Source organism: Hetaerina americana, unplaced genomic scaffold (genome assembly GCF_022747635.1).
Source record: "Hetaerina americana unplaced genomic scaffold, ioHetAmer1.1.p SCAF_4, whole genome shotgun sequence".
In the NCBI taxonomy this organism is placed as follows: Eukaryota; Metazoa; Arthropoda; class Insecta; order Odonata; family Calopterygidae; genus Hetaerina; species Hetaerina americana.
The window spans coordinates 31,270,097-31,297,255 of NW_027286985.1; the positions used below are offsets into that span (position 1 = coordinate 31,270,097).

The following is a 27,159-nucleotide window of genomic DNA, read 5'->3' on the forward strand; positions in this document are numbered from 1 at the left end:
AGTGAGTAGAATTATTAATATTATTTGATATTCTACCAGCTAAGGTTTTGGATTGACACAGCCAATACAAATATAGCAAAAGTGAATTAATAAACATTTCATGAGTTGGAAAAAAAGTCCTGCTCCTTAGACCTCTCTAATAATCACTCAATTCATTTATATCAGAAGTATACTTATGCTACCTTACATAATAAGTCCAGCTCACCTTTTACAATGCTTGCAGTACTGCTGTTCGATAGAGTCAGATCTTGTATATCCATTTTTATGGACCTCAGAAAAGAGTTTCTGACATATGGCTGCATGCTGAATGGTTGATGTCCGGCCAAAGTGATCAAAACCTATATTAAACCACTTGTAGACTTGGGCATGCAATTCATGATAACGATCGCATATTTCTTGAGGAGTGACCCCTTCCTCCAGAGCTTTTGTTTCAGTTGCAGTACCATACTCATCCGTCCCGCAAATGTAGAGAGTATTATATCCTCGTAACCTACAATACCTACAATGAAAATCAAAGGATAAGAACAGGTAGCATTTTTTTCTAACATACTAGAAAATATTGAGGAACTGTTAATGAAAGTAAAAATGTTATAAGAGGTAAGGGAAGAGCTGGAGATAGGAATGAAAATCAATTGGCAGTTCATAAAATCAATTAGGTTTATGGATGATCAAGCTTTAGCTAGCCAGTCAGGTAAGGGGTTACAATTATTGCTGACCACAATGAAAAATCAGTGATGAGATGAGAATCAATGTGCACAAAACTAACATGTTTTCAAGAAAGAGAAAGAATAAGTTAAATGTTAAATGTAGAGGGCATAAACTAAAGCATGTGGAGCAGTTACTTAAGATGCTAAGAAAAAATTAGTAAAAACTTTGGCATGGAGTGTGGTTTTGAACCGTGTGGAAACTTGGTCATTGAAGCAAAATTATAAGCATATAATTGAGACCTTAGAGATATGAGTGAGGAGGATTGGAAAGGTAAAATGAATGAAAATGAAAACAAATGAAAAGGTACTATGCATGGTGAAAGAGGTGAAAGAATTGCAATGAGAAATTAAAAGGTGGCAGGAAATTTGGATGCAAAACATTTTGATCAATGATTAAATGCTAAAGACTGTGATAGACAGGATAATTTTATGCAAACAAGGTAGAGAAAGGAAAAGAATATTTATGTTGGATAGAATGAAGAAGGCAAAAAGTATGGGAAAATAGAAAGTTTTATTGTGGAATCAGTTACCAGGTTCTATCATGTTATGCAGGGCTTAGAAATAAATGTGTGTTCAATCTATGTCTAAAACCTACCTTAAATGATAAGACTACCAAACAAATATATTGGGTGCAAACACTTGTGATTATCCTACCCTCAGCTGATGTTTTAGTCCACTGTGTAAATGAGGTAAATGGAATCAAGAAAATTTGTACAGAAATTCATCATGCATAGGTACTCATTAGGAGTGAGTAAGTGTAGTGAAATAGTAGATTTTTTAAAATTGGAATCAAAATAAAATTCAGATAAATAGGCTTATTGACTATAATTTGTTTTCTCATTTTTATATTTAAACACAATGGAGGGGACATGGCAGTCCAGGGGCTGTAACTACTGACCAGCGGGCCCAAGTTCAATTAACAGGCACGCCTCTACACATTTAATATCATCCCTTTGCATCCTCCTTTCTGAACTTATGTTTCCAATCACTCTTGCTCCTGTACACCCCTGTTCCTGAATTTCAACATGTGCATCCTTGTTCCTGCCTATTCACTTTCCTGTGCATCCCTGTTCCCATTCATCCCCTTTCTGGGCTCATTTTGGTTTAAACTAAACATCAGTTAGTCTTCAGTGCTGAGTTTAGAGATTCCACATGGGCTCAAAAGTGATTTCCCTTAAATTGTGTGGATAATGATTGTGCTAGCATCTGTTTCAATTCTCCCTATCAATCCCACAAATACCAATTTGTGGAATTCCTTGTATTACCAAAGCGAATCTCTTAATTTGTGCTTAGTAGTAGTAGTATTTAGGGGAGGCGACCGACAGCTGAGGTCACTTGCGCAATAGGGGATGGACAGGAAAGGATGAAGGGAGGAGAGAAACCCGGCGTCGGCATTACTCTAAACGAAAGGCGCCAAGGGGTCTGCAGCTTAATGTCCCATCTGACGGGCGGCATACTCACTCAAAGTGCCCTCCACAAAGCACTTCAAGTAGGGATCGAGATACTGCTGAAAAATATTCAACACCGCCAGGATTTGAACCCGGGTCCTCTGGGTGGGAAGCCAGTACGATAGCCACCACACAATCTCCATCCCCATTTGTGCTTAGCTACTGTTTAAATGCACCCTATCAATCCCTAACACTAACTAGTCATTTGTGCATCATACATTGGCATCAAACTTTTCCTTTGCAGTATTTAGGGCAGTATTAAGTGTATACTAACATTTGCATTCTTATTTATTAATTATTATTGTTGTGACTATCGCCTACATTTACCCCTGCGAAAACTTCCTTTCAGTATCTATCTTCAATTAAACCTACTTAATCCTGCAAGATGCCACATTTTGCATGTAGTAGTAAGCATTAGGATAAAAGCCCTAGGTGGTTTGGTGATCTTCCTTGATTTTTTTGTTCTCCCCTTTAAGCTTCCTTTCTCTGCATTAGTCTTTGGCCTTTCCACTTCACAACAATTATGGACCCTTCCCATTCATCGCCTGCTGGACTAGACCCGCACACAACTCATTCTGCCACTCACATATCAACAAGTTTTCAAACTTTCCTCCCAGTAATATGTCATTGTCACTCCGTTCCCCAATTCCTCTCTCTCTTCACTTCCCCACATCACAACATTTGCCTTCTCCGTCTCATAACAGAAGTGCACCCCTCTTCCAACCCCCTGCCATGGCAGCAAACCATTCACGACATTGAACGCACATTCTAAACTCATTAACACCACCTTTTGCCAGTGCACACTTGCCCCATGCCTCCTGTTCGGGCACCAATCTTGACCCTCATGCCCCTTCGCATGTCCCTTTTTGTTTCCGAAAAGCATTCCAATGTCACATTTCTCCCAAAAACCCTCAAAATTATTCTGCAAGTACTCAAAATAGTCCACTCAACACTTATGAGCTCTTTGCGCTCCAGCTGAAATCATTCCTGGGATCTTTAAAAATGATTCAGCTGAATAACCAAATCCTTCCTCCTCACTTCCACTAATTATGCTCCATACTCTCTAACAATACCTTTCAAACCATTGCACTAGCCGATACCTGGCTAAAGCCTTCCATTTCATCTGATTCCATAAGAATACCCAATTTTATCTTATTGCATAATGATCATTTATGTACAGGGCTAGATTGCCAAACATTCTTCCCTAAATGAGAGTTCTACAGTTATGTAAAGAGAAAAATTAGATGACAATGTCAGAAATAGCCATATAGATCTATTTAGTTTGTACTTAAATCTACAGTAGACAACCCTAAAACGGTAACGCTATTTTTTTCACACTATTCCGGTAACAATTTTCAAAAATTTCTATCTCACACCCAATACACCTATGAGTCATATGAGGGCTCATTTTTTTTCGTTTTTTAATGTAGAATCACGTGATATAAAAATTTTTTTTCAAAGTTTATTGGATAAGAGAAAATTTATTTTAAATACGATATTTTCAACTGCTTTGGGGTGTTTTTTCACCCCCTTTACCGTCTAGGGTTAAATATGGCACATTATTCTGAAGGCATACACCAGAACAATTCATCTCTTAAAATGCAAAAATGGGCAATCAGCATTGTGTGAAAAGTAAGTAAATAAGTTAGTTTAAACAGTTTAAAACACTTCCATCAACATATACATATTTGTTCCTTAATTTATGATAATGTCAAAGTAGTAATTGCTTTGATAATGGGATATGATTCATTTATTGTATTGTATCAATTATATTATTTTCTATAAATTATGTTTTGCAGATCTTTTATGCATTGTTAAATATCCCTTGTTTTGTAGCAAATATTCTTATTGTTATTGTCATTTGTGAAATGACCACGGACCAATATAATTTATATTAATTCATTGGATGTCCTCATGAGGTCTGAAAATAATTAACATGTTTATAATGGTAGGGGGATAAATAAATGATGACATCATATTCCCATTTCTAGAAGCTACAATTCAATTTAAAAGTCTTCTGAAATCAATGATAAACAAAAAACTTAATCAGATACAAAACATCCGACATATGACAAGGAGAATGGAGGAATATATTTATAATGAATTTATATGAACAAAATGCATACACTTTCACATGATCTTCTTAGCTTATAGACAGAGGCCGTGGGCGGGATTCAATAATTGCTAGTTGAAACGGAAAATTTGAGCTGGCATCTTCAATGAAAATTTAAGTAAATTAATGGCTTACCTGGCATAAACATCAGCCGAGAGAACACAGCCAATTATGTTGCCTAAGTGGGGAACATTATTCACATATGGAAGGGCTGAAGTAATCAGAATATTTCTCTCCCCAGCAACAGGAAGCCTGAAATCAGTAAAATTCCTTTATCTAGCATGCACATTCAAAAGAGATTAAATTGCATTCACTAAATATTAGACAAATTACAACGAGAATGACTTCATCACATTAACAACTAACAGAAGGGTAAAACTTACACTGGATGCTTAGGTGTCTTAGGTTTTGGCCCATCTTGACAGCCAAGTTTCCAATTTTTTACAGCCAACACAATTTCATCTTCAGATGCAGAGCCAGGTTCTGGTGACTCACTTTCTTGCGGCTAGATTTGATGAAATTGTGATAAAAAAGAGATGATTAATTATCATCACTAAAAGCATTTTTGTCAAATTGACAAAAAGGGTTGCCATATTTGTACATGTTAAGTTTTCCAGGACAACAATGATATTTGTCAACAAAGTTTTAATACTCTGTGTGTTAGGTCATTCACATATCTCAAAATATTATTTTTTTATTTGCATAACAGCCTGTCAGAAAACTCCTTAATACAGCCAACCATTTTAATTATATCAAGCATGGAGTGGACAATAAAAACAGTTGAAAAAAGCAATCTCGCCTCAAATTCAAGAACATGAAAGTAAACATTTTATAATGCTTATAATCTGGCACTACACCAACAGCTAAAACATGGCTATCCCTGGAGAGAAAATATTTGCATCAAACTGTATTTTGATAGTTGAACACTAACGAAAAAGAGATAAGCTTTATAAGCCTTTGCAGTAAGCATGAAAATTGAAATCAGTATTTTGATATTAATCTTACCACATACATTGATGGCTCTCTTACTCCCTTGTCAACAGAAACACTCAGTTGTCTGAATAACAAATTACTAATAACTAAAGTCAAAACCACCAATATATGTTGGCAAATAAGAGGCAAGAATATTTTTGGGACTATCATTCTCATTACCATATATGCATTATAGGAACAGAACAACAAGCCCTAAGTAAAAAAAAACCTAATCTCCAACCACAAATACCCTCGCTACTACACTCCTTAATTGGATAAGCATGAAGCATTCTAGTAACCAATTTGGCTTGAATCACTGGGATACCCATAATTTCAGGTTACTGGAGAAAAACGTCTAACAATTATTTATTTATATACACCCTGCAAGGGTGTGGGGTAGGGGTGAGTACACACCAGAATAATTTACCTAATCTCACTAATTTTATTAGCATGATCTCTCCCACTGAAGTACAATGGGGTAATAATATATTTTCAACATGAATGCTAAATAAACTTCCTTCCAATTTACACAAGAGATTTAATCTGTAATTTAACCTTCACTCTGCGAGTGATTCCCAGCCTAGCTACTCTAATATTTTGCATACGCTATTAAGTTTATCATAACAACATTTTTACAAATCTAGCTCCTATATGCTACATTTGATCCAATTCGGCAATTAACAACTTAAAGAGGGTCCCATATACTTGCAACATATTCTAAATGAGGCCTAACCAACGACAGATAACATTTCTCCTTGACCTTTTCATCACATTTACCAAGTACTCTTCTAAAAATCCTGATTATTTGTTAGCTTGTTCACATATTCCCCGTAATTAGGCACTAGCCAAACATATCACAAGTAACCTAAGCTGAAGGTTGGCCATTTCATAGACATATGATATTTCAAAATAAAATACAGCCACATGCTATTGTAACTAAGGGAATTATTCCTCCTAGAAGCATATTTTTGTAACCATGACCACACACCTCTACATTATTCCATTACTATATGCAGTTATAAAGCAGTTTGGGCTACGTAAAACATAAAAAAAAGTATTATAATACGCGTGTAACCTACTATACTGCTAAATTGTATGATAATAACAATAATCTTCATTGGTTCCTACAAGTTGTTTTTAACACCAATGGAACACGCTCATATGCTTTGCAGATAACACAGCGGGGATAATACAGAGTCAGCATATTCTCAAAATCAAAATGTAAAGTTACTGAGTAAAAACTAAAACAGGAACCAGGATCTTTGCTAAGTTATTTATGATTAAAATCATTTGCTTTGAGACAGGGACGTGAATTCATCAACTGTATAGGTTTGATGCTCATAAAGGAATTGATATAGTAGGTGGTGTCATAAATGTGAGCAGGCAAGTGTTTCTAATCAAGTAAAAACACAAAAACATAATCACGAATTGTGTGGAAGTCTATTAAAGCTTAATTTAAGGAGGGAGTGAATTAAAAGGTTACTTTCCATGCCAAAATCAGATTAATACTGGAAAATTAAAATTTTGAAACCATCAATAATACAACACAACAAAATCAATAATATCTCATACAAAATACATATACTACTTCCTTACTGATTTAGGTAAAACTTTCACAGGAGCAGCTGCTGCAAGTGGGGCTTTGGTTTTCACAGCATGTGATTTGGCTTTCATGCCATCTGACTGAGCAACACAGCAGGACACCTTCAGTTCATTGAGCTTTTGGACAGCTGCCTGGAATAACATATAAAAGACTATGAGAAAATATTTTATGCATTGTAAGCACCCTGAGGCATTGTAAGTAACTAATAAACATGATTTCCGCTACTTATTACGCTAGCTTTTGAAGGACCAAAGACAAGTGATTCATTGTTAAAAAAAAACCAACAAAAAATATGAAAGTTCCATTTAAAAAGATTATTTACCCGATTGCAGAAATACTGAGTTCTGATACGAGTTATAAAAAAAATAAAAGTTTGTTATATTTTTCACTCTAAATTGGCGCCACTGCTGTATGTGAACGATGTTTTCAAATAAAATAATATAAAATAAAAATGGATTTGTAATAAAAGAATTTGTTTGCACATCATCTGGGTTTAACCAAATGCAGGATGGCAAGAAGGGCTCAATGCAACCAATCAAAAACCTGACAACAGTGGTCAACAGTTAGCTCTAAAATGTTGTCTGATAAAGACAACTATTGCCAGAACATGAGTCTAGCCTAAATCAATCCATTAAATATGAAGTGATGTGCACTTATCAATTTTAAGAGATAGATTAATCTTATCTGGCTTGGATTTTCAGATTTAAAATAGAATTTTTTAGATGAAAACTTCAATTCTAAGGACCATTAATATTAAGTACCAATAAACTTTTGGAATACATGAGTATGAAAGTGCATACACAAAAACAGGTGAATTATACTTCATGTATAAAAAAGAAAATGATTGCCATTTTCTAAGCACCACAAAAATTGAGCAATAAGTATCCACTCAGTAATTGATTAAATAGTGCATTTTGCAATCGGTGAATACTGTGATCTTTAATCACTGGAACTGAAAATATTTCAGAAATGAGATAAATTATAACATTTCCCAGCAAGCAAAGATCATCTCAATTTCCCTAATTTGTATGCACCCCAAAATTAATGTGCATTTTGGTGTGACGACCAGGGACGTAAGAACGATGCCAATCATGGTGGGACACTTTAATTACACGCTCCGGAGAGAGACAGGAGATGTGGATTGGAGTGAACAATGGGAGTTGCAAGACACCGGGACAGATCCACCGAAAACCTGGGGAGGTAGAAAGCGGAAGTGAAAGGTACCTACCACACCTTCCACAAGATAGATAGATAGATAGATAGAGGTCTTTATTTGGGAAAAATTGAGACCAAATGGTCCCTTCTTCCATTTAACCCATAGGAAGATTTAACCCAAGATAGGAAGGGAGGAAAAATACCACCACCTGCGAGAGCTGAAGAAGATAGCCATACTTAGACCCGGCATGACAAAACAGGCAAGGGAAATGAGAGAAGACATTAGAAGGTGGTACAAGAAGGAGACAGAAAAATATGGCCAATATGGGGAGCGAGGGCTTAGTGGCCAAAGACGCATCCCACGAGGATGGCTAACCACAAGTCCTCAACTGTGCTCACATTGATAAGAATGCCCAACGGCATAATCAACACCCAGACTGACCTGCTGAGGCAAGTAATGGAATACTTCATCCACAAATACAAGCTACAAACAACATCCTGGACCCACAATGCATGGCTGAACTCACCACAGGACTGCGTGTTCTGAAGGAGAAGGAGCATGACTAGGCACACGAAGACGTAACGGCAGAGGAGTACTAAGTAGCCATGCAGTCCCTCAGAAGCAGAAAATCTCCAGGGAAAGATGGCCTGACGACCGAATTTTACGAAGTATTCTGGCTAGAACATAAAATGCCATTCCAAGAAATGACAATGGAAAGCTTCCAGAGGGGATGTCTACCTCCCTCAATGGAGAGGGCAGTACTCACCCCTTATTCACAAAAAAGGAAACAAAATCAAGCTGCCAAACTGGAGACTAGTCTCCATAACGACGGTCAACTACAAGTTCCTCACCAAAGTCATTTCCAACAGGCTGAATGGCTTCATGGAGAGTGTCATCTCCTCCAAACTAAGTTGCTCCGTCCTCAGAGGGAGCATCCATCAAAACCTACCCTTGGTCAGGGATCATATAAGGTTTTCCAATCAAAGAATCCACAACCTGGGCATTCACTCTTTAGACCGGGAAGGTGTCTTCAATTGGGTTGATCGAGGCTAGCTATTCACCACCATGATAGCAATGGGATTAGGGAAGACCTTTACCGATTGCATTAAAACCCTGTTTGAGGGGTCAACAGTGCTCACCAGGGTGGAACAAAGCCTGACACCCCTCCCATTCCCTTCTCAAAGTACATATGACAGGCTGGTCCCTATCAGGACAACTGTATGCTCTTCCTGACACACCCCTACTTACAACACTGAAGAAGCAGTTAACAGGGACACTGGTACTAGAAAATGAAGAAAAACTGCTGGCCATTTCCACCACAACATCAGCGTCTTTATCATGGAAAATCAAGACTTCCATGCAATGGAGGACATTTTCCAAGAATACAGTCAAGCCTGCAGAGCAGCAGTAAACAGGGAGAAATCCAAGGGCTTGTGGTGTGGCAGAGGGATGAAAAGAGATTTTAAGCCATTGAAGTAGAAGGAAAGAAGCTAACTTACTAGGGGTTTTGTTGGGTAACAACCATCAGAATACAGAAAGAGAGGCATATGCGTAACTGAAGAAAAAGCTTAGTGAGGGAGTAGAAAGATGGAAGGGGGTGAATGTAGAGTTGTCCTTGAGGGGTAGCGTGAGGGTTGCCAACCAGTTCCTGGCACCCAGGTTGTGGCATCAGCAGCAAATTACAAAGCTATTAATAAGAGAACTAAAAGGTAACCTTGTCTGTTTTGCGTGGGGCTAGGGAACCCAATGGGTGGAGAGTGCCACCATACACACAACACCATACACATACATGAGGTACAAACACACTCTTTCAGCATTACTTCTTGCCAAAATCCTATAATAAACTACCAAGGTATGAAGGCATCACTATTCAATGCTTTCTGAATTCGGAAGAACAAGGCCAGAATGTCAATCAATGTGTTGAAAAACAAGTATATCAGCAATAAGTTACATTTATGTCAACCAGAGAATTTCACTTGCCTTAAAAGATTCCTGGGTTAAAAGTTTATCATACCATTTCTTCAGGTTAGGATATGTAGACAGTAAATCATCTTGATCAATCAACATAAAGTGCAATGAAGACCATACACAAACATCAGCAACTGTTGCTTCTTCTGTCTATTAAAAATATAAAAAAATAATTTAAGCTTTAATAAAATAGAAAATTGACTAATTTGATTCTAATAGAAGGTATCACTTTGCCTTATACATAAAGTTACAGCACAGAATGTCGAAAAAAACAGAGAAGATAGACACCATCCAATATATAAATAGGTGAATATAAATAGAGATCATTTGTAAGGCTTAAAATATATTTGTATTTTGTTCAATTTTATGGAATCGTAAGTGGAGTATGTTACTTTTAACACACAATTCATCAGGAAAAGTTGCAGAGATCATCTCTCCGATAAAAAAGGTACACATACCTCAGCCAAAAAACTGAAAGATTTCAATGCCTCTTCCACTTTGGAGATGATGTCATGATTTGGTGGTCTCTTTTCATTTCTGAGTGGATTCGTAGCATCAGCTGCAGGCTGAAAAGATGAATTACCAAGGATGCACACCTTATGCAAATTTTAGCAGTAAAACCATGCCTAAAGAAAGCCTTCAAGTGTGTTAAATTCATGCCATGAAGTTATGAAAAACCGATACCTTCCTTGAGTCACTTGCGGTTTCCCACAGAGCTCTGATACTCAAATAACCAAACCGAGAGGCATTTTAATATCAGTTTAAAGACGGAACGTCTGATTTGAACTAAGGACACTCTAGTCGTTGGCATAGTCTGCTAGAATATCATGCTGCACATAATTATAAGCAGGATATAAAACTTTGATTTTCCTAACCTGCATAGCTATTGCCTCCCACTCAAGCCATTGCTCCACAACTGACTCCTCTTCAGGATGATTTTTCACAGACTTTTCTTTCATCAAAAGCCATGCTCCAGAATTGGGGGAGAAAATTTGTTCCCCGGAATCCAATAGAAGAAGTGATTGCCTTTTAGTACCAAGAGTCGAGGTATCTGAATAAAATTAAAATATTAAGTGTATTATTAACAGCTACTGAATATTAATGTAAGGGCAAGATTTGAAATCACAGCGCTGAAGACCATTTTTATAAAGGCTGAAATTAAGAGTCCTCATTCATTTATATTAACTCGTAAATTTGCTAAGGTTGTCTGTGGCATCATTTTACATCTATCGACAAAAATGGTCATATTATAAACCAAAATGACTAATAGGACTGTAAATGTTTATTTTATGCTAAATTAATTTATACCGTCATATTCATCTCGGAAATATTTTTTTAAGTATTAAACGAAACTTGTTATTTACCAACTACATCCACAACAAGTTTAACGTCTGCTAAGTTCGCAGCGATCAAGAACTTCAAAGTGGAGGAATTGCGGGATGCTGTCCTTAATTTCATCTTCACTTATTAAAAAATTAAAAATAAAAACCACTAATAAATCTATAAACAATAACTTCACTAGATCTTCAATCAATTATCCATTACACACGTGTACTGCCTACAATCATTCTACTGCAACTTTGATTCAGAAGCAATACCAACTATAAAAAAAATGAATTTCTTATAAATGCCATTTTAGACCAGATGGAGGTATTTTTATTTTAAGAGACATTTATCATCGCACGGAATGATACTTTGGAATTGATATGATGGTAATTTTAAAGAAAAAAAGTGGATTTCGTTAATATTTTACAGTTGCCATTTTATTTCATCTTATGTCCGAGGGATCTGAGGAGGCCGCCACCTTCTCGAGTGGCGAGGGACATATAATATTGCTATAAGCCAATACACTCATTTATTACCTATTGTAACAACAAACTACTTCAAAATCACATACAATCCTACAGCACAGTGAATAATACCAAGATAATTTCATCAACTCAATTTTATCTTCGCTCTGGTAAATAGCAAATTTGTTACGAATATCTTCAAAATTCCACAGCCTATTGTCAAGTTATCACTGGTGCTAGTTCATTCCTGCGTAATTAAATACAGATACCGACTTAATCCAAGGCTTACAGATAGACAATCGACTGCATCTCATTATATTTCACTCGTTGAGTCTTTAAGACAAATTGAGCTGGTCAAAGAAGTCATTAAAACATTTCACATAGATAAGCATACAACATTGACTTCAATGAATAATTACAGGTGCCCGATGATATAATAGGATCATCACATATCAATTAAAAGCAGCAGTTTATACATAGAATAAAAACAAAATAACTTACTCATACTTGTCATCACCTACTGCAAATTTGAACATATTGGTAAGGCTGAACTTCAGACTCTCAACTTTAGTAGCTTAAATCTACTATCGAGAGTGGGATAGTTGTATTGGCTTTGGATACTCCAACAGAAAAGGCACACTGCAACCAAGAAAAGGTAACGTTATGCAACAATGAACACATTTTGCACTATCTACACCGTAGATTCCTAATGTAATTCTTAAAGGTACTCTGCCATTTTTAAATCCATGATCATAAAAGTGTACAACCGGAGTAATCAAAAGAAAGACAATAAGAACTAAGTGAACGAGTGAGAATATGAATCTTGTTTACAGAACCAAAGCTCACTAACAGAAATTTAATCAAATTACAGGCTAGGAGTGTATCTAGGTATTATACTTTTAAGCTTGTTTTTACCTTCTGTTAGAACATATGAGTCTGCTAAGATAAAGAGATTCTGCAATGCACTAGCAGACAAAATTATATCCATTTCAATAAAGCCTAATCATGGTGGAGATTGAATAAAAGATTTGGCTCTAGGTTTCAAAAGAAAATTTTTTTGATAGAGATAAAAAAGATAGCCAACATCTTACTCATTGCTTCTTTACCTAATTTTTCATGCAAAAATTTGTTATTAACCACGAAATGGAATATGCTTTATTGTACATTAAAAAGATGTTTCATACATGAGGATGTCAGTGGGGTATGTGAGCAATCAACAGCAAAGGGCAGTTTACTCTCTTCTATACTGCATACCATACATAGATAACATTCATTCATCATTAGTACAGAGTTGTCTATTCAAGATAACAATAAGTTTTTTCCAGGTCAATGTTTTTCTACAGTTTAACGAACATAAATTACATTGTTAAGTACAATTGCACTGCTGTTTTTGGGAAGTAAACCAAGATAAGGCTTAATACAAGTATGATAAGCATCATCGAGTATGCAATATATGCAGTCAGGGTAGGATGAATTGTATAAACATCACAATAAAATGTCTAAAACACTACTTTGATATGTAGATTAATTTTATTAAACAATCAAAGAATGTCTTTAACTATAGAATATTTTATTTAAAATTCTAGTCAAGAAAAAAACCTAATGAAATGGTAAGCAAGTGAGTGCTCAACAATTTAGATGACATTGCTATTGATGAAGAATACCTGAACAAATGAATAAAAAAGATAGATGTGTGTATGACACAACCAGCTTCTATGTTTTGCTTTAATTCTGCTTTCATTATATTTGGGGAGGATAAAAAATAATGTGATAGCAGTGGTTGTACAATATGGATAGGATTGCATTGTAAAGGCTTGGTGAAAGACTCACCAGAATTAATTGGTATTGCATACAGGAAAAGTATATGGGCCATATGATCATGCTAGATAAAGATTGCTAGTTTCTCTTCAGAAGGAACACCATCTTAGTAAATTATATCCAGTAATTTTTCTGGCGGATCACATTTGGAGATTATTAAAATATTAAGGTTTACAGAACCCAAAACAAATTTTAAATGTTGTAGAAATGATCACCATTTCTCATTATCTGGGAAATTCATACCACACCATCTTAGTCTGCTTCTTAAAATCAGCATCATCTAATTTTTGTCCTTTTCCAAGCTCATCACTACTACCTACCAACTTGTATGGAAAATTAGTAATAACTATCTCCTTTGCCAGATGATATTGCAGGGCAAGACACTGAGTGAATATAGTTAGTGTATTTGCAATTACTTCAACTACACATTTTATCACCACCATCTGAACGAGTGATCACTCATTCATTTGGGTTGGAAGGGCTTTCCCAAAGAATGGCAAGGTTGTAATTAAAATCTTACTCAATAAAGATCAAAAGTTAAAAAATGTATATGATGAAATGCAGGTAAGGAACCAGTTAAATATAAAATCTGCTTAGTCAATTTTTTTTAATTTGCCATCATCAGAGACAATAGTTACATAATTACCTTCAAGTGAAATCATACCATATAATACACTCATCAATTTCTGAATTACAAATGGTATTGTATATTTAACTGAGTACTAAGATCTTTTATTTGCAGTATGAATTACAATTCCTCAACAAATCACCTTATTATTTACAGGGCATTTACAGTGTGTGGATTGCTGCTAGAATGGATCTCAGTTCGATAATCATATCACTAATTCATGATGACACTTTCCATGAAGAAATGATATGTGATAAAATTGTGCATTAAGCTTGGAAAATTGGGTTTGGAGACCATGACCATGGTTTAGGATGCTTGTGGAGATGGATAAATTTCCAAAGTGATGGTTTTCTCTTGCACAGGATGTTCTGGGAAGGTAACGAGGATGTTGACGATGAGAAATACCCTGGATACCCATCAGCAACACAGTGTGATGAAAATGTGCAAGAAGTTAGACACATGCTCAATTCTGATTGACCCCCAAGTGTAAGGATATTAGATTTGAGTGTAATATTCAGATAATCATGGTGTATCGCATTCTTATAGAAGATTTAACCATGAGAAAGGTGTGCCAAGATGGTCCCCAAGGTGTTGTCCGAAGACTGCTTGTAAGGTAACCTTGCCTTGGATCTCTCGGACCACTGTGAAAGTGACCCAAATGTTTTAGAATAGGTGATTACCGGTGACGAGACATGGGTCTTTGAGTATGACCCAAGTATAACCCCTTTGAGTACCATTTTGGACCACTGGATTATGCCATGATGAGATGCCTGGACGAGGGTCCTGTTGATATCTTACAGGAAGCATACCACAATTGGCAGAGGCACTAGTATTGGCATGTAGATACATAAGGGTACTCTTATGAAGAATTTTACTAATTTGTACTTTGTTCAGCAATAAATTTTTTCCCCAGATTTATTCTACTTATTTTAAAAATGCTTAGATAGCGCTATGCATTACATGCACAAGAAATACATTCCATTCATATACTTTTTAATTACTTATATTGCATGCTACTGAAATTCATCAGGATATTTTTTCTTTAAACTTGCCTTCCTTGAACTGAATCAGCACTAAAGAAGCTAGATAAATAAAACAGTTTCTGGCCTGACTGATGATGACCAGACAATGTTGTACTATTACAAAACCTAGGTCGTAAATAAACAATTTTCTAAGCGGAAAAGCCAAATTGTTTATTTTGAACTTAAAAATAAAGCTAGATAAAACAAGCCAAAAATTAACAAAGAGCAAAATATATTTCAAATAAAAGGAGAGTTTAAAAAACCTCAGGGCTAAAAAAAATGGCAAAACATTTACAACATTATCAACATCCATGTGAAAATGAACCATGCTCTACAAATTTATGAACCAAAATCTCATAATATTTTCCAAGATAAACATGTGCCTCATCCTTTAATCTACTGCATGAATGAGAATACTTCACATAGTCAGAGGCTGGCCATGTGTGATGAAGGTTGAATGGGGTTCTGGATCAGTATGATAATGGTAATCTATAGTGGGAGGTTGGAATTAGCACTATTTTCACATAATGCTTCAAGCATCTGTGGAGCTGCATTTCTTCCCTAGCAGGCTGCTATATAACTCAATATGGATTCAGTGAAGGTGTAGCGTGTTAACTGAGCAGCAGGAGGTCCTTTAGATCACGTTTTAGCCCAAAGGCGTTTTGTTTACATCCTAGGCTCTTTTCATTAGCACTCTTTGTTGAAGACCCTGAAGCTAAGGTCAAACAAGCTAAATTCTATTGAGGGAAACTACTCAAAGAGAGGGGACAAATGAGGGGATTACCACATTATGAGTACGAATAAGCATACATTAATTCCATTCTGAAGGCAAAATCGAATTATGAAACACAAAATTAATTCACTGAGTTTAGGAGATAAAATTCTAAAATCCATAAAATCCCAATATCTTTCAAAATACCTGAGACTTCATTGTTTTGCAAGCCAAATTGTGATGGCTGTGCCCTCACTCTACACCCAAAAGAGACTATGGTTCTATCAGAATAACTTCTTTACCAGAGCTATTCAACCAATCGTTTCCTTCTTCCACTGTCATTGATATTGCTAACAATCATGCAATTAATAAAGTATGTTTCTTTGTTATACCTGCAAAATTTATTAATGAATATGATTGGAGTTTTTATTTAGTTTATCATAATGAGCTCTGATTGTACAAACAAAAACTAAACCCAGCTAAGTTACCTTTAACAGAAGAAAGAAGATTCTAAAAGGATATTAGCCAATATGGAGAAAAGGATGAATTAGTAAAAACTCAAGATAAACAAGATTAGACTGAGAAAATGGTCTGCAGTCAAAGAAAGCAAGATAGTCTCCAAGTAAGACCAAGGAAAGACATGCTGTAACATGTGGAAGAGTTGTGTTATTAAGGAAGCAGAATCACTGGTGATAGAAGAAGTAAGAAGTGTGTAGTAAGCAGAATAGGATGGTAAAGAAGGCTTTCCATCAGAAGAAGCAACAACTAACTACAAACAGTTCTAGCATAGGCATACATAAGCGATTCATTTAAACTTATATACGGAGTCTACTTTTCTATGGTTGTGATGATTGGATGATAGTATTGGCAGGGTAAAAAAGAATATTTGAGGCAATGGAAACGTGATGCAACAGAATAATGATGAAAATGAAATGGCTACACAGAATAACAAATGAAGAAGTACTTCAAAGAGTGGGTGAAGAGAGAAGCCTATAAAGGACACAAGAATAGGGCAATTGATTGGACATATCCAATTTATTGGAGTCACATTCCTGAGCTTTGAGGATATCATGGAATTGGCTAATTGGAACAAGATAGTTTGGAAAACTGCTAAAAACCAGTCCGCAAATTGATAACTCAAAATGACAATGATGAAAGACTGAAAGCTTCCCATGGAATGAAATTTAATGATTGGTTTCTTTTGTGCCCTTCCTTCCCTTGTAAAACCATAAACACAGTAATCAACCCAAAGGTCAGTTGGGCAGGTGATGTTAGAGTTCACCCGGTTCTAAATACAATGGCATTTGAAATTCACACATCAGGGTAGGGCCAGTTCCTTTGCCTGTGCCAATTAGGTTTTCCAGGAAGACCTGGTAATCAAAAAATCACACAACTTGGGTGAAGCTGAGGGTACCCAGAGTGGCATGCCAAGAATCAAACCCAGACCCTCTGGTCAATAGTCCAATACTTTACCCCTGGACTACTGCAACCCATCCTTCGCTTGTACTTTTCCAAAAATCAGATGTCTTACAAGAAGGAATTCCTCCACTTTAATTTCTGTCATTCTGAAGATAGTAGTTAAGAGTCAAATGCATGTGCTGACATTCTTACAGTATAAAACTGTAGCAGAAGTAATTATTAGAGGAGGCAACCGACAGCTGTCATTTGTGCCAGAAAGGATAGGTGAACAATGTGGTAGGGGTTGGATATTCAAGGAATGGAGAGAAACCTAACGCCAGCATTAGCCTACTCTTAATGAAAGGTACCGAGGGGTCCACAATTTAATGCCCCACTCAACAGATGGGATACTCACTCAAAGTGCTCTCCACATAGCACCCCACATAGGAATCGTGATACCACTAAAAAATCTGACCATCACCAGGATTTGAACCCAGGCCCTCAGAGTGGGAAGCCAGTACTCGTCCTTACCAACCGCACCATCGTAATCCCCAAAGTGCAAAATGGTTTCCCATTGATCTACCCTCTCCTATTGGGAATTGAGACAATTATTATAGTATTATTCCAGTTGAGTTGGTTTCACATTGTTTAATTATTAATTAAATTCATCCCTTCCGCACCTTTAATAAGTCAGAGAGCAATATCAATAATTCCTGACCTCAGTATAGTATTTATGCTCTTTGACACCTTCATCAACCTAATTCTTTTTCAATTATTTTGTATTAAGACCTCTCCCATTGTGAAGTTACTCCAGAGCCATTTCTTCAGTCTATTTCCATTTAAAATTCCTCGTCCTTGTGCCAAAATTTATTGCATCTTGTGCTTTGTTCCTTGAAATGTTTTTCACCATCCTTTACCTCATTGAGGTGGCTATCCTTTTATTATTCTACTTGCTATTGTTCATGATATGCTTGCAACTTGAATAAAGATTACCTACAGCACAAGCAAGTTATAATCCACTGCTATTACCTGCATTCAAATAGCTAATGCATTAGCTTCATCAATACCTTCTTCATTAATATACAACCAAATTGAAATCTTCATGTATGCTTGCAATATCCACATGCATCTTCTTTGGAGGTAGTTTTTCAATAGGAATTTTCCAATATCCATTTGCTGCATCATTAGCGCAAACTACAGTAGCCACTTTGCTTGGCTTGATACTGTCAGTACTCTATTGAGTGGAACTGTCTCCTGAAAAGTTTCAAATGGATGTCTTCCATTGCACTGGATCCTGAGCATCTTCTTTGTATCTCATCTGAGCATCCTTTCTTATCTCATCAAGTGTTCCAATCCTTCTTCCTATTTCCCTCTAGGACTTATACGGATCAATTTACGTGCAGGATACACCCTGACCAAGACATCTTTCCCATTTTAATTTCCCTCGACAGTTTTCTCCCCTCCTCTATTCTAATAATTATTTCCTCAATTCTCAGTCTATTAATCCACTCTACCTTAAGCATTCTTCTCCACAATCATATTTCAAAACTTTTCATCTTTTTTTACCCATCCACTGTTTCACTACTGTTAGGCACCAAATTCTAAACAAAACATTTAGCTAACCAATTTCTCAGTTCTACTTGCGGTCAAAAGTCCTTCAACCTTTCCAAAAGCTTTCTTAACTGTAGATATCCTGTTTCTCAAGTCTTTGGTACAGCTTCCATTCCAGATTGCTAAGCTTACCCAAGCCTGTGTAATTTACATCCATGCATTCAAAAATAACAGAAATCAACAAAAAACTCCAGTATGAGGTTTCATAGGTGAAGGTAGAGCTCACGTTGCACTAAGTCCAATTCAATGTGAGATTCATACATCAAGTTAATGAGAGGTGGGGGGGGGGGGGTTTAGCTCCTTTCCCTGCATCACTTGATTTCCAGGAAGTTCAACCAACAAAAAGATAACCATCCAGTACCTCCTGCATCCATTTTTCCTGCCTTTGACTTCTCCCAACTACTTTCTCTCCACCCTAACATGCCTCAAACTTCTTCCTTTGTTTTCTTTCAGTCCATTCTCCTCCCGACCCACCTATCTGAAGCCTCAAATTTAAGCTTATTCTCTTGCCCAAATGACCAAGTTTATGAGCCATACAATACCAACCACAGAAATTGACCCAAACATTTGATAGGTGTGGGTACAGCTCACCTCGTAATAAGCCCCATATGGTGTGCAGAAGTCTCACATCAGGATAGGGGGGACAGTTACTTCTCTCTGCAGTGGTTTCCTAGGAAAACCTGGTAACAAAAAACCACTTAGTTTGGGTAGAACTGTGAGTGCCAAGAGGCATTACCTGGAATCAAACCCGAGTTCTTCATTCGGCAGCCCAGCACCATGCCCCCATATACGAATACTATAAGGAAATTGGAAAGTGTCTGAATGGAAGAAGATGAGTATGTGTAAGGAGAATAAGGATATAATGATGGTGACAAGGTGAGAGGTAGGAATGAAACAAGCAATAAATAGCATACTAGAAGATCTTTACAAAGAATATGAGGAAATAGGAATGAGAATAACCAAAAAAATGGAAAAGATGGCAACACCTACAGCTAAGGCTAGGTATGAAATAAAAAGGGAAGATTGCTGTGCAGGCCATTAGACAAATGATTAAGCAAGAGTGAGGCAATATTTTCAGTCTGGAGATTGGCATTGAAAGGCTCAAATATGAACAAATTAAGAAACGTAGAAAAAAAACAATTGAGACAATTAAACAGAGGAAATTGAGGAAGTTAGAGAGTACTAACAGCTATATGGATAGAAAGTGAAATGCTGGGAGTCCTGATGACAGCTGGCATGATATTACCATAAGAAAATGGAAACTGATCAGGCAGAGAATTAGATTTACTTATTGATGGATGCCTAGGAAGAATTGATTGAAGGAAAATGAGGAAAAATTCAGTAGGTGCCAGAGGGGAGATGACAATGCAATGGAAGGAAAATATAGAATGAAGGGATTGGCATAGGATAGACAACTGTGCGTGAAAGACATGCCCCAATGACAAAACACATTCATTCACTCCATTTATGTCGAGGATTTCCGTAGCCTTCCTCCTTTTTTGTTCAATATTCCCATTCCATAGCATCCAATTGCTTTTCTTTCCCTGCCCTCTCTGCAATGACCATAGGAGCTCAAAGTATAATCTCCACTACTGCCATTCCATTCACAAATCCAAAGTGAATGTTAGTTGTCACCTCCTCTTCAAAAGTTTCTTTCTCAAGGACATTTCATTCCCCCGGTAAACAATATCTACGCCCAATCTTTGCATTCCTACTTCCATGTCTCCAGCTGTAGATTTGAAAATCCATGGTCCAGCCTCCAGTCCAAACCTATTTCTTTTATTCCACTTGATCGATGCACTCTCTCAAGAAAACCCCTTCCAGTGGTCTAGGCAGCTGAATGGGGAACAGGACACTACCTTACCTCAATGGGCATACAAAAATGAAATGAGATAGTGGCTGATAAGCTGCTACTCCTGGGGAATAGGAGTTGTTCACTGTTGGCTTCCAGCTTGTAGTACTGCATCCATTGAAGTAGCTGCTTTTTATCAGCCCCTATGAGGAACGGCTGTCCTTTACTGGGTAATTAGTGTTATTTATCGGCAGCTTCCAGTTGCCGAGTTACACCATTTCTGGAGATTATTTCATAAATTTTATCTTATTCAAGGATATCAAACATCCACAAATTGATGAATGCACTAGCCGAAGCTAAAAAGTATACTCTACAACAAAATAAATATGCGCGATTAATCAACTGATTCAAGACATAATTCAATTACTTATTGAAAGTGCTCATGACTATATTTGACAAATTTTGTTCAACAATTGAAACCTAAGCTGTATTATGAAAGAGATGTAATATGACCATAAGGATAAATAGCATTAATACCTGTATCTGTACAGAGCATTTGGATAATTGAAACATGCATTCAAAATCACAAGTTAAAATCATTGCCCTTATTTCTACCAACAGCAATTATCCACAATTGAACAATTAATTGGTGGTTACACAATTTAGAAAGTTGGTCTTACTTGTGGTCTCTTAAGTGAACAGGGAACCCGCTACTGGACACAATAATTGTGCATTTAGATTGAAAGTATAACATGTATTTTTGAGGTATCCAAAATGAGCTGCATTTGCCAAAGCTAATCAAACACTTAGTCCATTAATTCAATTAAGATAAGTTACTCTTTGGTGGAAAATGCCAGAGCAGAGGACAAATCATGGTGCTGCAATTAAACAAAGACAGAGAGAGTAAAATTTTCCTGATGGTGAAATAGTTGCCGATGACAGCAGTTTAAGAAAAACTGTGAAATATGAAATAATTGAGTGTTACAATATTTTTAAAAAGTTCACAGAACTTCATGTGATAAAATGCTGTAAGAAAAGAAAATCAGGGTATGGCATATATTCAGGTATTTGTTGAGGGTACCATGGATAGTAACAAAAGTAATGCATGTGTCGTACCCATCAATTAATCACATGACATAAAGCAATTTATGAATCAAGAAGCCCCAGAAGTATATCCTCATTTTAGCTCACAGCATAAAAGTGGAAAAAATATATCATTATGATGTAATAGTTCATCCAAATGTTTCAGTTTCTTGGGAACAAATCTACTTCCCTACTGTTTGGAGCAATGATAATATCAAGTTGACATAGAAAGGTTGCCAATAGAACACAATCTATTTTGACTGGTCGGATGAATGAATGGTCTATAAGCTGTGGACCCCTTGGTGCCTTTCGTAAAGAGTAGGCTAATGCCGATTCTGGGTTTCTCTCCACCCTTCATCCTTTCCTGTCCATCCCCTATGGTACAAATGACCTCAGCTGTCGGCTGCCTCCCCTAAATACAACTACTTGAGTACGTCCTCATTTGTTTTCCTTTCGGTCCACTTTCTCCACACCCACATTTCAAAAGCCTCCTATCTACTTCTATCATCCTGCTTCAGTGACCACGTCCATATCAAAGTTTTGACAAGTCTTTTCTTAACATCCTTACTCAACGTCCCTGTCATCAACTCCCTCCTCCTTGTGAAAGCCTCTTTGCCCAGCCCAATTCTTCTCCTTACATCCCTACTACTTTGACCCTGTTGGTCCAAAACACTCCCGAGATACGTAAACTGTTCTACCTGCTCTAGTTTTTGCTCTCATATTTTAATGTTTAGCTTAGGCTTTTTCTTTCTGGAAAACCACTTTACCTTTGTTCTACTTATATTGATTCTCATCCCATATCTATCGCCATGAATTTCAAAATTCACTCAGCAATGCTAACAACCCCTTGGCTGACTGATTAGAGCTTGGTCATCAACAAACCTAACTGATTTTACGAATTCCCCTCCAACTTTTAATCCTACTTCCAGCTCTTCCCATGACTTTTTAACCATTTCCTCCACAAATACTTTCAACAGCATCAGTGATAATGGGCAACCCTTCCTTACACCTCTTCCTAACACTGCCCATCCTGACTCTTCATGCCTCACTCACCTGCAGGAACACACATGATTATGTCCTCTTAACTGATTGTATATCCCATCGACTTCTTCCTCCTTATGATTGCTTGGTGGCATACATGTATATCTGAATGATGACCAAGTTCATCGGTCCTGCTTTTATCTCTACTAGTAATATTCTATCTGCCTCTAGTTTTATATTGACTACGCTTCTTCCTACCTCTTTATTCAATATTATGGCAATTCCTCGTTGGCTTTCATTTCCCCCTCAGTATATTATTCTATCACTACCACTCCAATTATTCCCGCTATCCTTCCCTCTCACCTCACATAGACCTAAAATATCTATATTTCCTCTTTCCATCTCTCACTTAATAGTCTCTAATTTTCCTGTCCTCATCATTCCAAGTTTCTACTCTAACTCATTTGGTCTTCTTCCTCTGCATCTTCTGTCCTCCTGCTGTTGGTTTTCCTTTGCAAGGGTTTAGTGAGATGATGAACATGGGAGCCTTGCCTCTCCCGCTGCAGGGCACGACACACGGCTAGTTGAGCAGTGTCCCATAGTTGCCAGGACTCATATTCTCCATCATTCTTTTCTTGGGGAATAATAATTGAGGTAGTTACCTGTTTGTTGCCTTCCTCAATAATGTTTTTAAGGTGACACTATATCATTCAATGGCCGCCCCACTGGGGTCAGGCACCTTTGGAGCCGCCTCACTGAGGAACAGATGCTGTGTGGACTACCTTTCGTCTGGCTCCTAACCTTCCACCTATATGGCATGGGTGACCACACCAGTAGCAATTATCATTACTCCCACCAGCACAGCTCTAGGGGTCATCGGAATGCACCAGACCTTCCACCATGTCAAGGTTGTAGTCGATGGGAGGGATGGATATATATATTGAGGAAGGGTACCTGCATTTCCTGAGAGAGCTGCCTCCCATCATATACGAAACACTCCCTTTCTCACTCTCAGTCCATGGCCTCCATCTCTGCAACAACACCCCTCCCAACCTTAAAAACTACTTAATAGTAAAATTCTCAAACCGTTAACCCAATACACTCTTCTCCTCAAACCAAACCACCCAAAATGCCCCAACCTTATCACCAATTTCTTCCCTGGGACCCAAAAAATTAAACATATGAACTGTGAACTCTTCCCTATAATTACAAACAGTCAATCCACATTACTTTTATTCCTCCGTTGTCCCTCCATTTTGTTTAAATGCCCGTCGAACTTGCAAGACATCTTTAAGTCGACAAAACCACCTGCAGGCACCCCTGTCCGCACCATGTAACCACCCACGCTGCCATCTTCTGAGACCAGCCACCTTCCTTACTATCAATTCCCAAACCAATGCCACCTGCACCTCAAAAAACATTGCATTCAGCCTCTCCTGTAACTTCTGCCCTGCCTTCTATACGAGTGAATGAACTACCCTTTCCCTCCGCATGAATAACCACCTCTATTCCATCAAATCTCCCATCTTCCTTGATTATCCCATCCCTACTCAACACTGCTTCCCACGACCAATCTTTCAAAAACTGCTTTTCTGTTTCCGTGAGTAAAACCCTTCCCAAATCTGCAAGTAGCATAAAGATGAGAACCCATGAGAAGCTGCATATCTGGGTGCTCCAGTCATTTAAACCAACCTGACTGAATCAAGCCCATTGAATCCATCCAATAACATCTACATATCCCTCCCCAACCCCTGGTCTGTTAACTGTTCCTCCTTTACCTCTCCTTCCTTCACTGTTCCCCCACCCATATCCTCTCTGCTCTTCCACGAGAACGGCATTCTGATAATGACAGCCGTGCCATTGAAACTACATGTGTGTCCTTTCTTTGTTTTAAAAATCTATATCAGTGTTTTTATATGTGCGTAGCCAAAAAGGTTTCTATTTCGAAGATACATATACATAAAACACAGAAATCAACCCGAAGTTGATGCATAAGGTTTAGATATAATGGTTTGATGCATGGGGAATTGGCTCACTTTGCACTTAAGAGAATCAAGTTTATTAAACTCAATGATAGACCGATATTTATTGTATATGGTGTCAGTAGTCGCATGGTCTTCAATGAAGAAAAAGAAAATCAAGGTAAGATTTTGTATATTCTATGAGTAAGTGAAAAATTCTCAGAAGGAAAAAATTTCCAGACACAATCTTATAGAAGATTGCCTTATCAGTGTGAATACTGACCTTTCATTAAAAAACCACTGTTAAGGAAGAAGATAATTGAATATTCACAAAGTCACTGAATATTCACAAAGCTGATATCACCAAAAGAGAAACAACCAAAGAAGAAGTATGAATGCAATTTTACATGGATATAACTTAAATAAGTACAGTAAGAATTTTGTTAGTTAAATTTTATTCATTTTCTAACAAGATTTAAAAATTATATTCTTTCAATTAGTACAATCATTAGTTTGATATAGTATTAAATAAACCTGCCTATTCACACCTTAATAGGCAGCTACAATGAATACCATCAAATTAATTATGCCACAATCAAACTGCACATTAACTACCATACAGAAAATAATGTCTGATAATGAACAATAGCAGCATGCACGCAACAATGCAATAACTGATACCAAAGATTATTATGCACTCAGTGAACTACTTACTTCATCAATCCACTGCTGTGCCCTAGCCCTAAGCACAAAGAATTAATCAACGGACTGAAGTCATTTGGTACCCCAGACATTCATCATGATCTACCATGCAAAATAAAAGCAAACTAATGATCGTGAGGATGAAACATTTACAATATTTGTACTGTTGGATTGATTTTAGAATAGGACACGGCCTCTTTGTAGTGTGGGTGAAGTATCCATTGCACAATGTTTGAAGAGAACGCTTTCACACTGGTGAGTCACGTTTACTTCGGAACTTGACCACACACAAGTCCTTGCCGATAAATTCAACTGATTCCGCAAATGTACAACGGACACGGTATACATCACGGTGACCATAGACTTTTCTGCCCTTCACTATAACAAGTGTTACTTTGAAAAATAATGTATTTCTGTCAAAGAAACATTCAACATGGTAAAGTGCACTTCATGCTGCAACACATCCATTTTTCATTCAAAATGACACTTAATTGCACAAATTAGTCCATTGTTTAACTAGCATCGATCGGTAAATATTACCGAACTGCCAATAAATATCATTGTCTTCCTAAAATAATTATAGAAGTTTCTATACTTGAAAAACACCTGCACGTGCCCTACGAGGACGATTCATCACTTCCGGAGTCTACGCTCTCATCTCCTTGACTCCCGTACGTTAAAGTATTACATGAAGAAGAAAGAGAGTCAGAATCGCTCAGTGAAAAACCAACTGGAACAACTTTATTACCCTCCGAAACTCTTTTACTGTCGAGCTTTGGGCTACTTATATTCAGTTTTTCCTCTAACGCTGCCCATGGATCTTCCACCATTGATTGGTGGTAGTAGAGTGAAATATCTGCGACATTACCATGGTATGAATTGCCACCTCTTTTCTGCAACCAAACGAACAAAAAGTATTAAAGGCACTGAAAGCTGCCTTGTGATGTTATAAAATATGTATATTCAACGTCTACAACTCATAAATGCAATAAAAATATGTATCAGAAACTTTCAGGGAAGGGAAGGTGTTCAAAAGTCATACACTCATTTTAGTACTAGAAATGCGTTTGCATGCAAAATAATATATATATGGTGTACCCCTCGATTCGAAGATGAAAATCTGCCTCTATTGGACTGGAAGGGGCTCATATTTCCTTTATAACCTCCCTGACCGCCATTATTACCATGAAACCGTCTTTTTCCAGGTCCTCTATTCCATTGTCCTCTACCTCGCCCACTGCCAAAACTATTTTTTGGGCTGCTATACCCAAACGGAAGGAAATCTGGACTATCCTGGCCAGAACTATGACCGGGAGAACTAGAATTTTGCCCACCACGGGGTGAACTGTTGTAAGGTGAATAAAAGTTTCCTCTCCCACGGCTCTTGCCGGGACGTATCTTACTTTCCCCGGTTCGATCAATTGAAAACAGGGGAGAACTGCCATCATTGAAAATAATTTGACCCCGATCCATTTCTGAAAGAATTCTTACACTCGAAATAACTAAAATGCTCCCTCTAGTAAATCACGATTACCGTACTAATTGTTTACGACGCCATTTTAAGACTACCAAACTTCGAGATCTCGATCGACTAAAATCCTTGATATCGAGAGCATTTCTACGATCGATCTTCTATCAATAGATACGTGCGATGCGTACTAAGTGTTGTGGCAACACACCTCTTAAAATGAAAC

The 27,159-nt window shown here is 37.2% G+C and overlaps 1 protein-coding gene across 2 annotated transcripts in view; it reads right to left on the reverse strand.

Moving 5' to 3' along the window:
* Window positions 1-26,628, reverse strand: part of MetRS (methionyl-tRNA synthetase 1) — a 47,659-nt gene extending 21,031 nt beyond the window's left edge. The window contains exons 1-9 of one of the 2 annotated variants that reach the window (XM_071590627.1): window positions 26,564-26,628; window positions 12,259-12,396; window positions 10,843-11,018; window positions 10,426-10,533; window positions 9,976-10,117; window positions 6,837-6,970; window positions 4,652-4,773; window positions 4,404-4,520; window positions 206-499 (exon numbers count right to left, since the gene is read on the reverse strand). In XM_071590627.1, coding sequence (XP_071446728.1) covers window positions 206-499; window positions 4,404-4,520; window positions 4,652-4,773; window positions 6,837-6,970; window positions 9,976-10,117; window positions 10,426-10,533; window positions 10,843-11,018; window positions 12,259-12,271 — 1,106 coding nt within the window. In that variant the 5' untranslated portion in view covers window positions 12,272-12,396; window positions 26,564-26,628. Of the gene's footprint in view, window positions 1-205; window positions 500-4,403; window positions 4,521-4,651; window positions 4,774-6,836; window positions 6,971-9,975; window positions 10,118-10,425; window positions 10,534-10,842; window positions 11,019-11,331; window positions 11,545-12,258; window positions 12,397-26,563 lie in introns of those variants that run through there. The other variant, XM_071590626.1, reaches the window with a different exon arrangement.
* Between the last annotated feature and the right edge of the window lie 531 nt (window positions 26,629-27,159).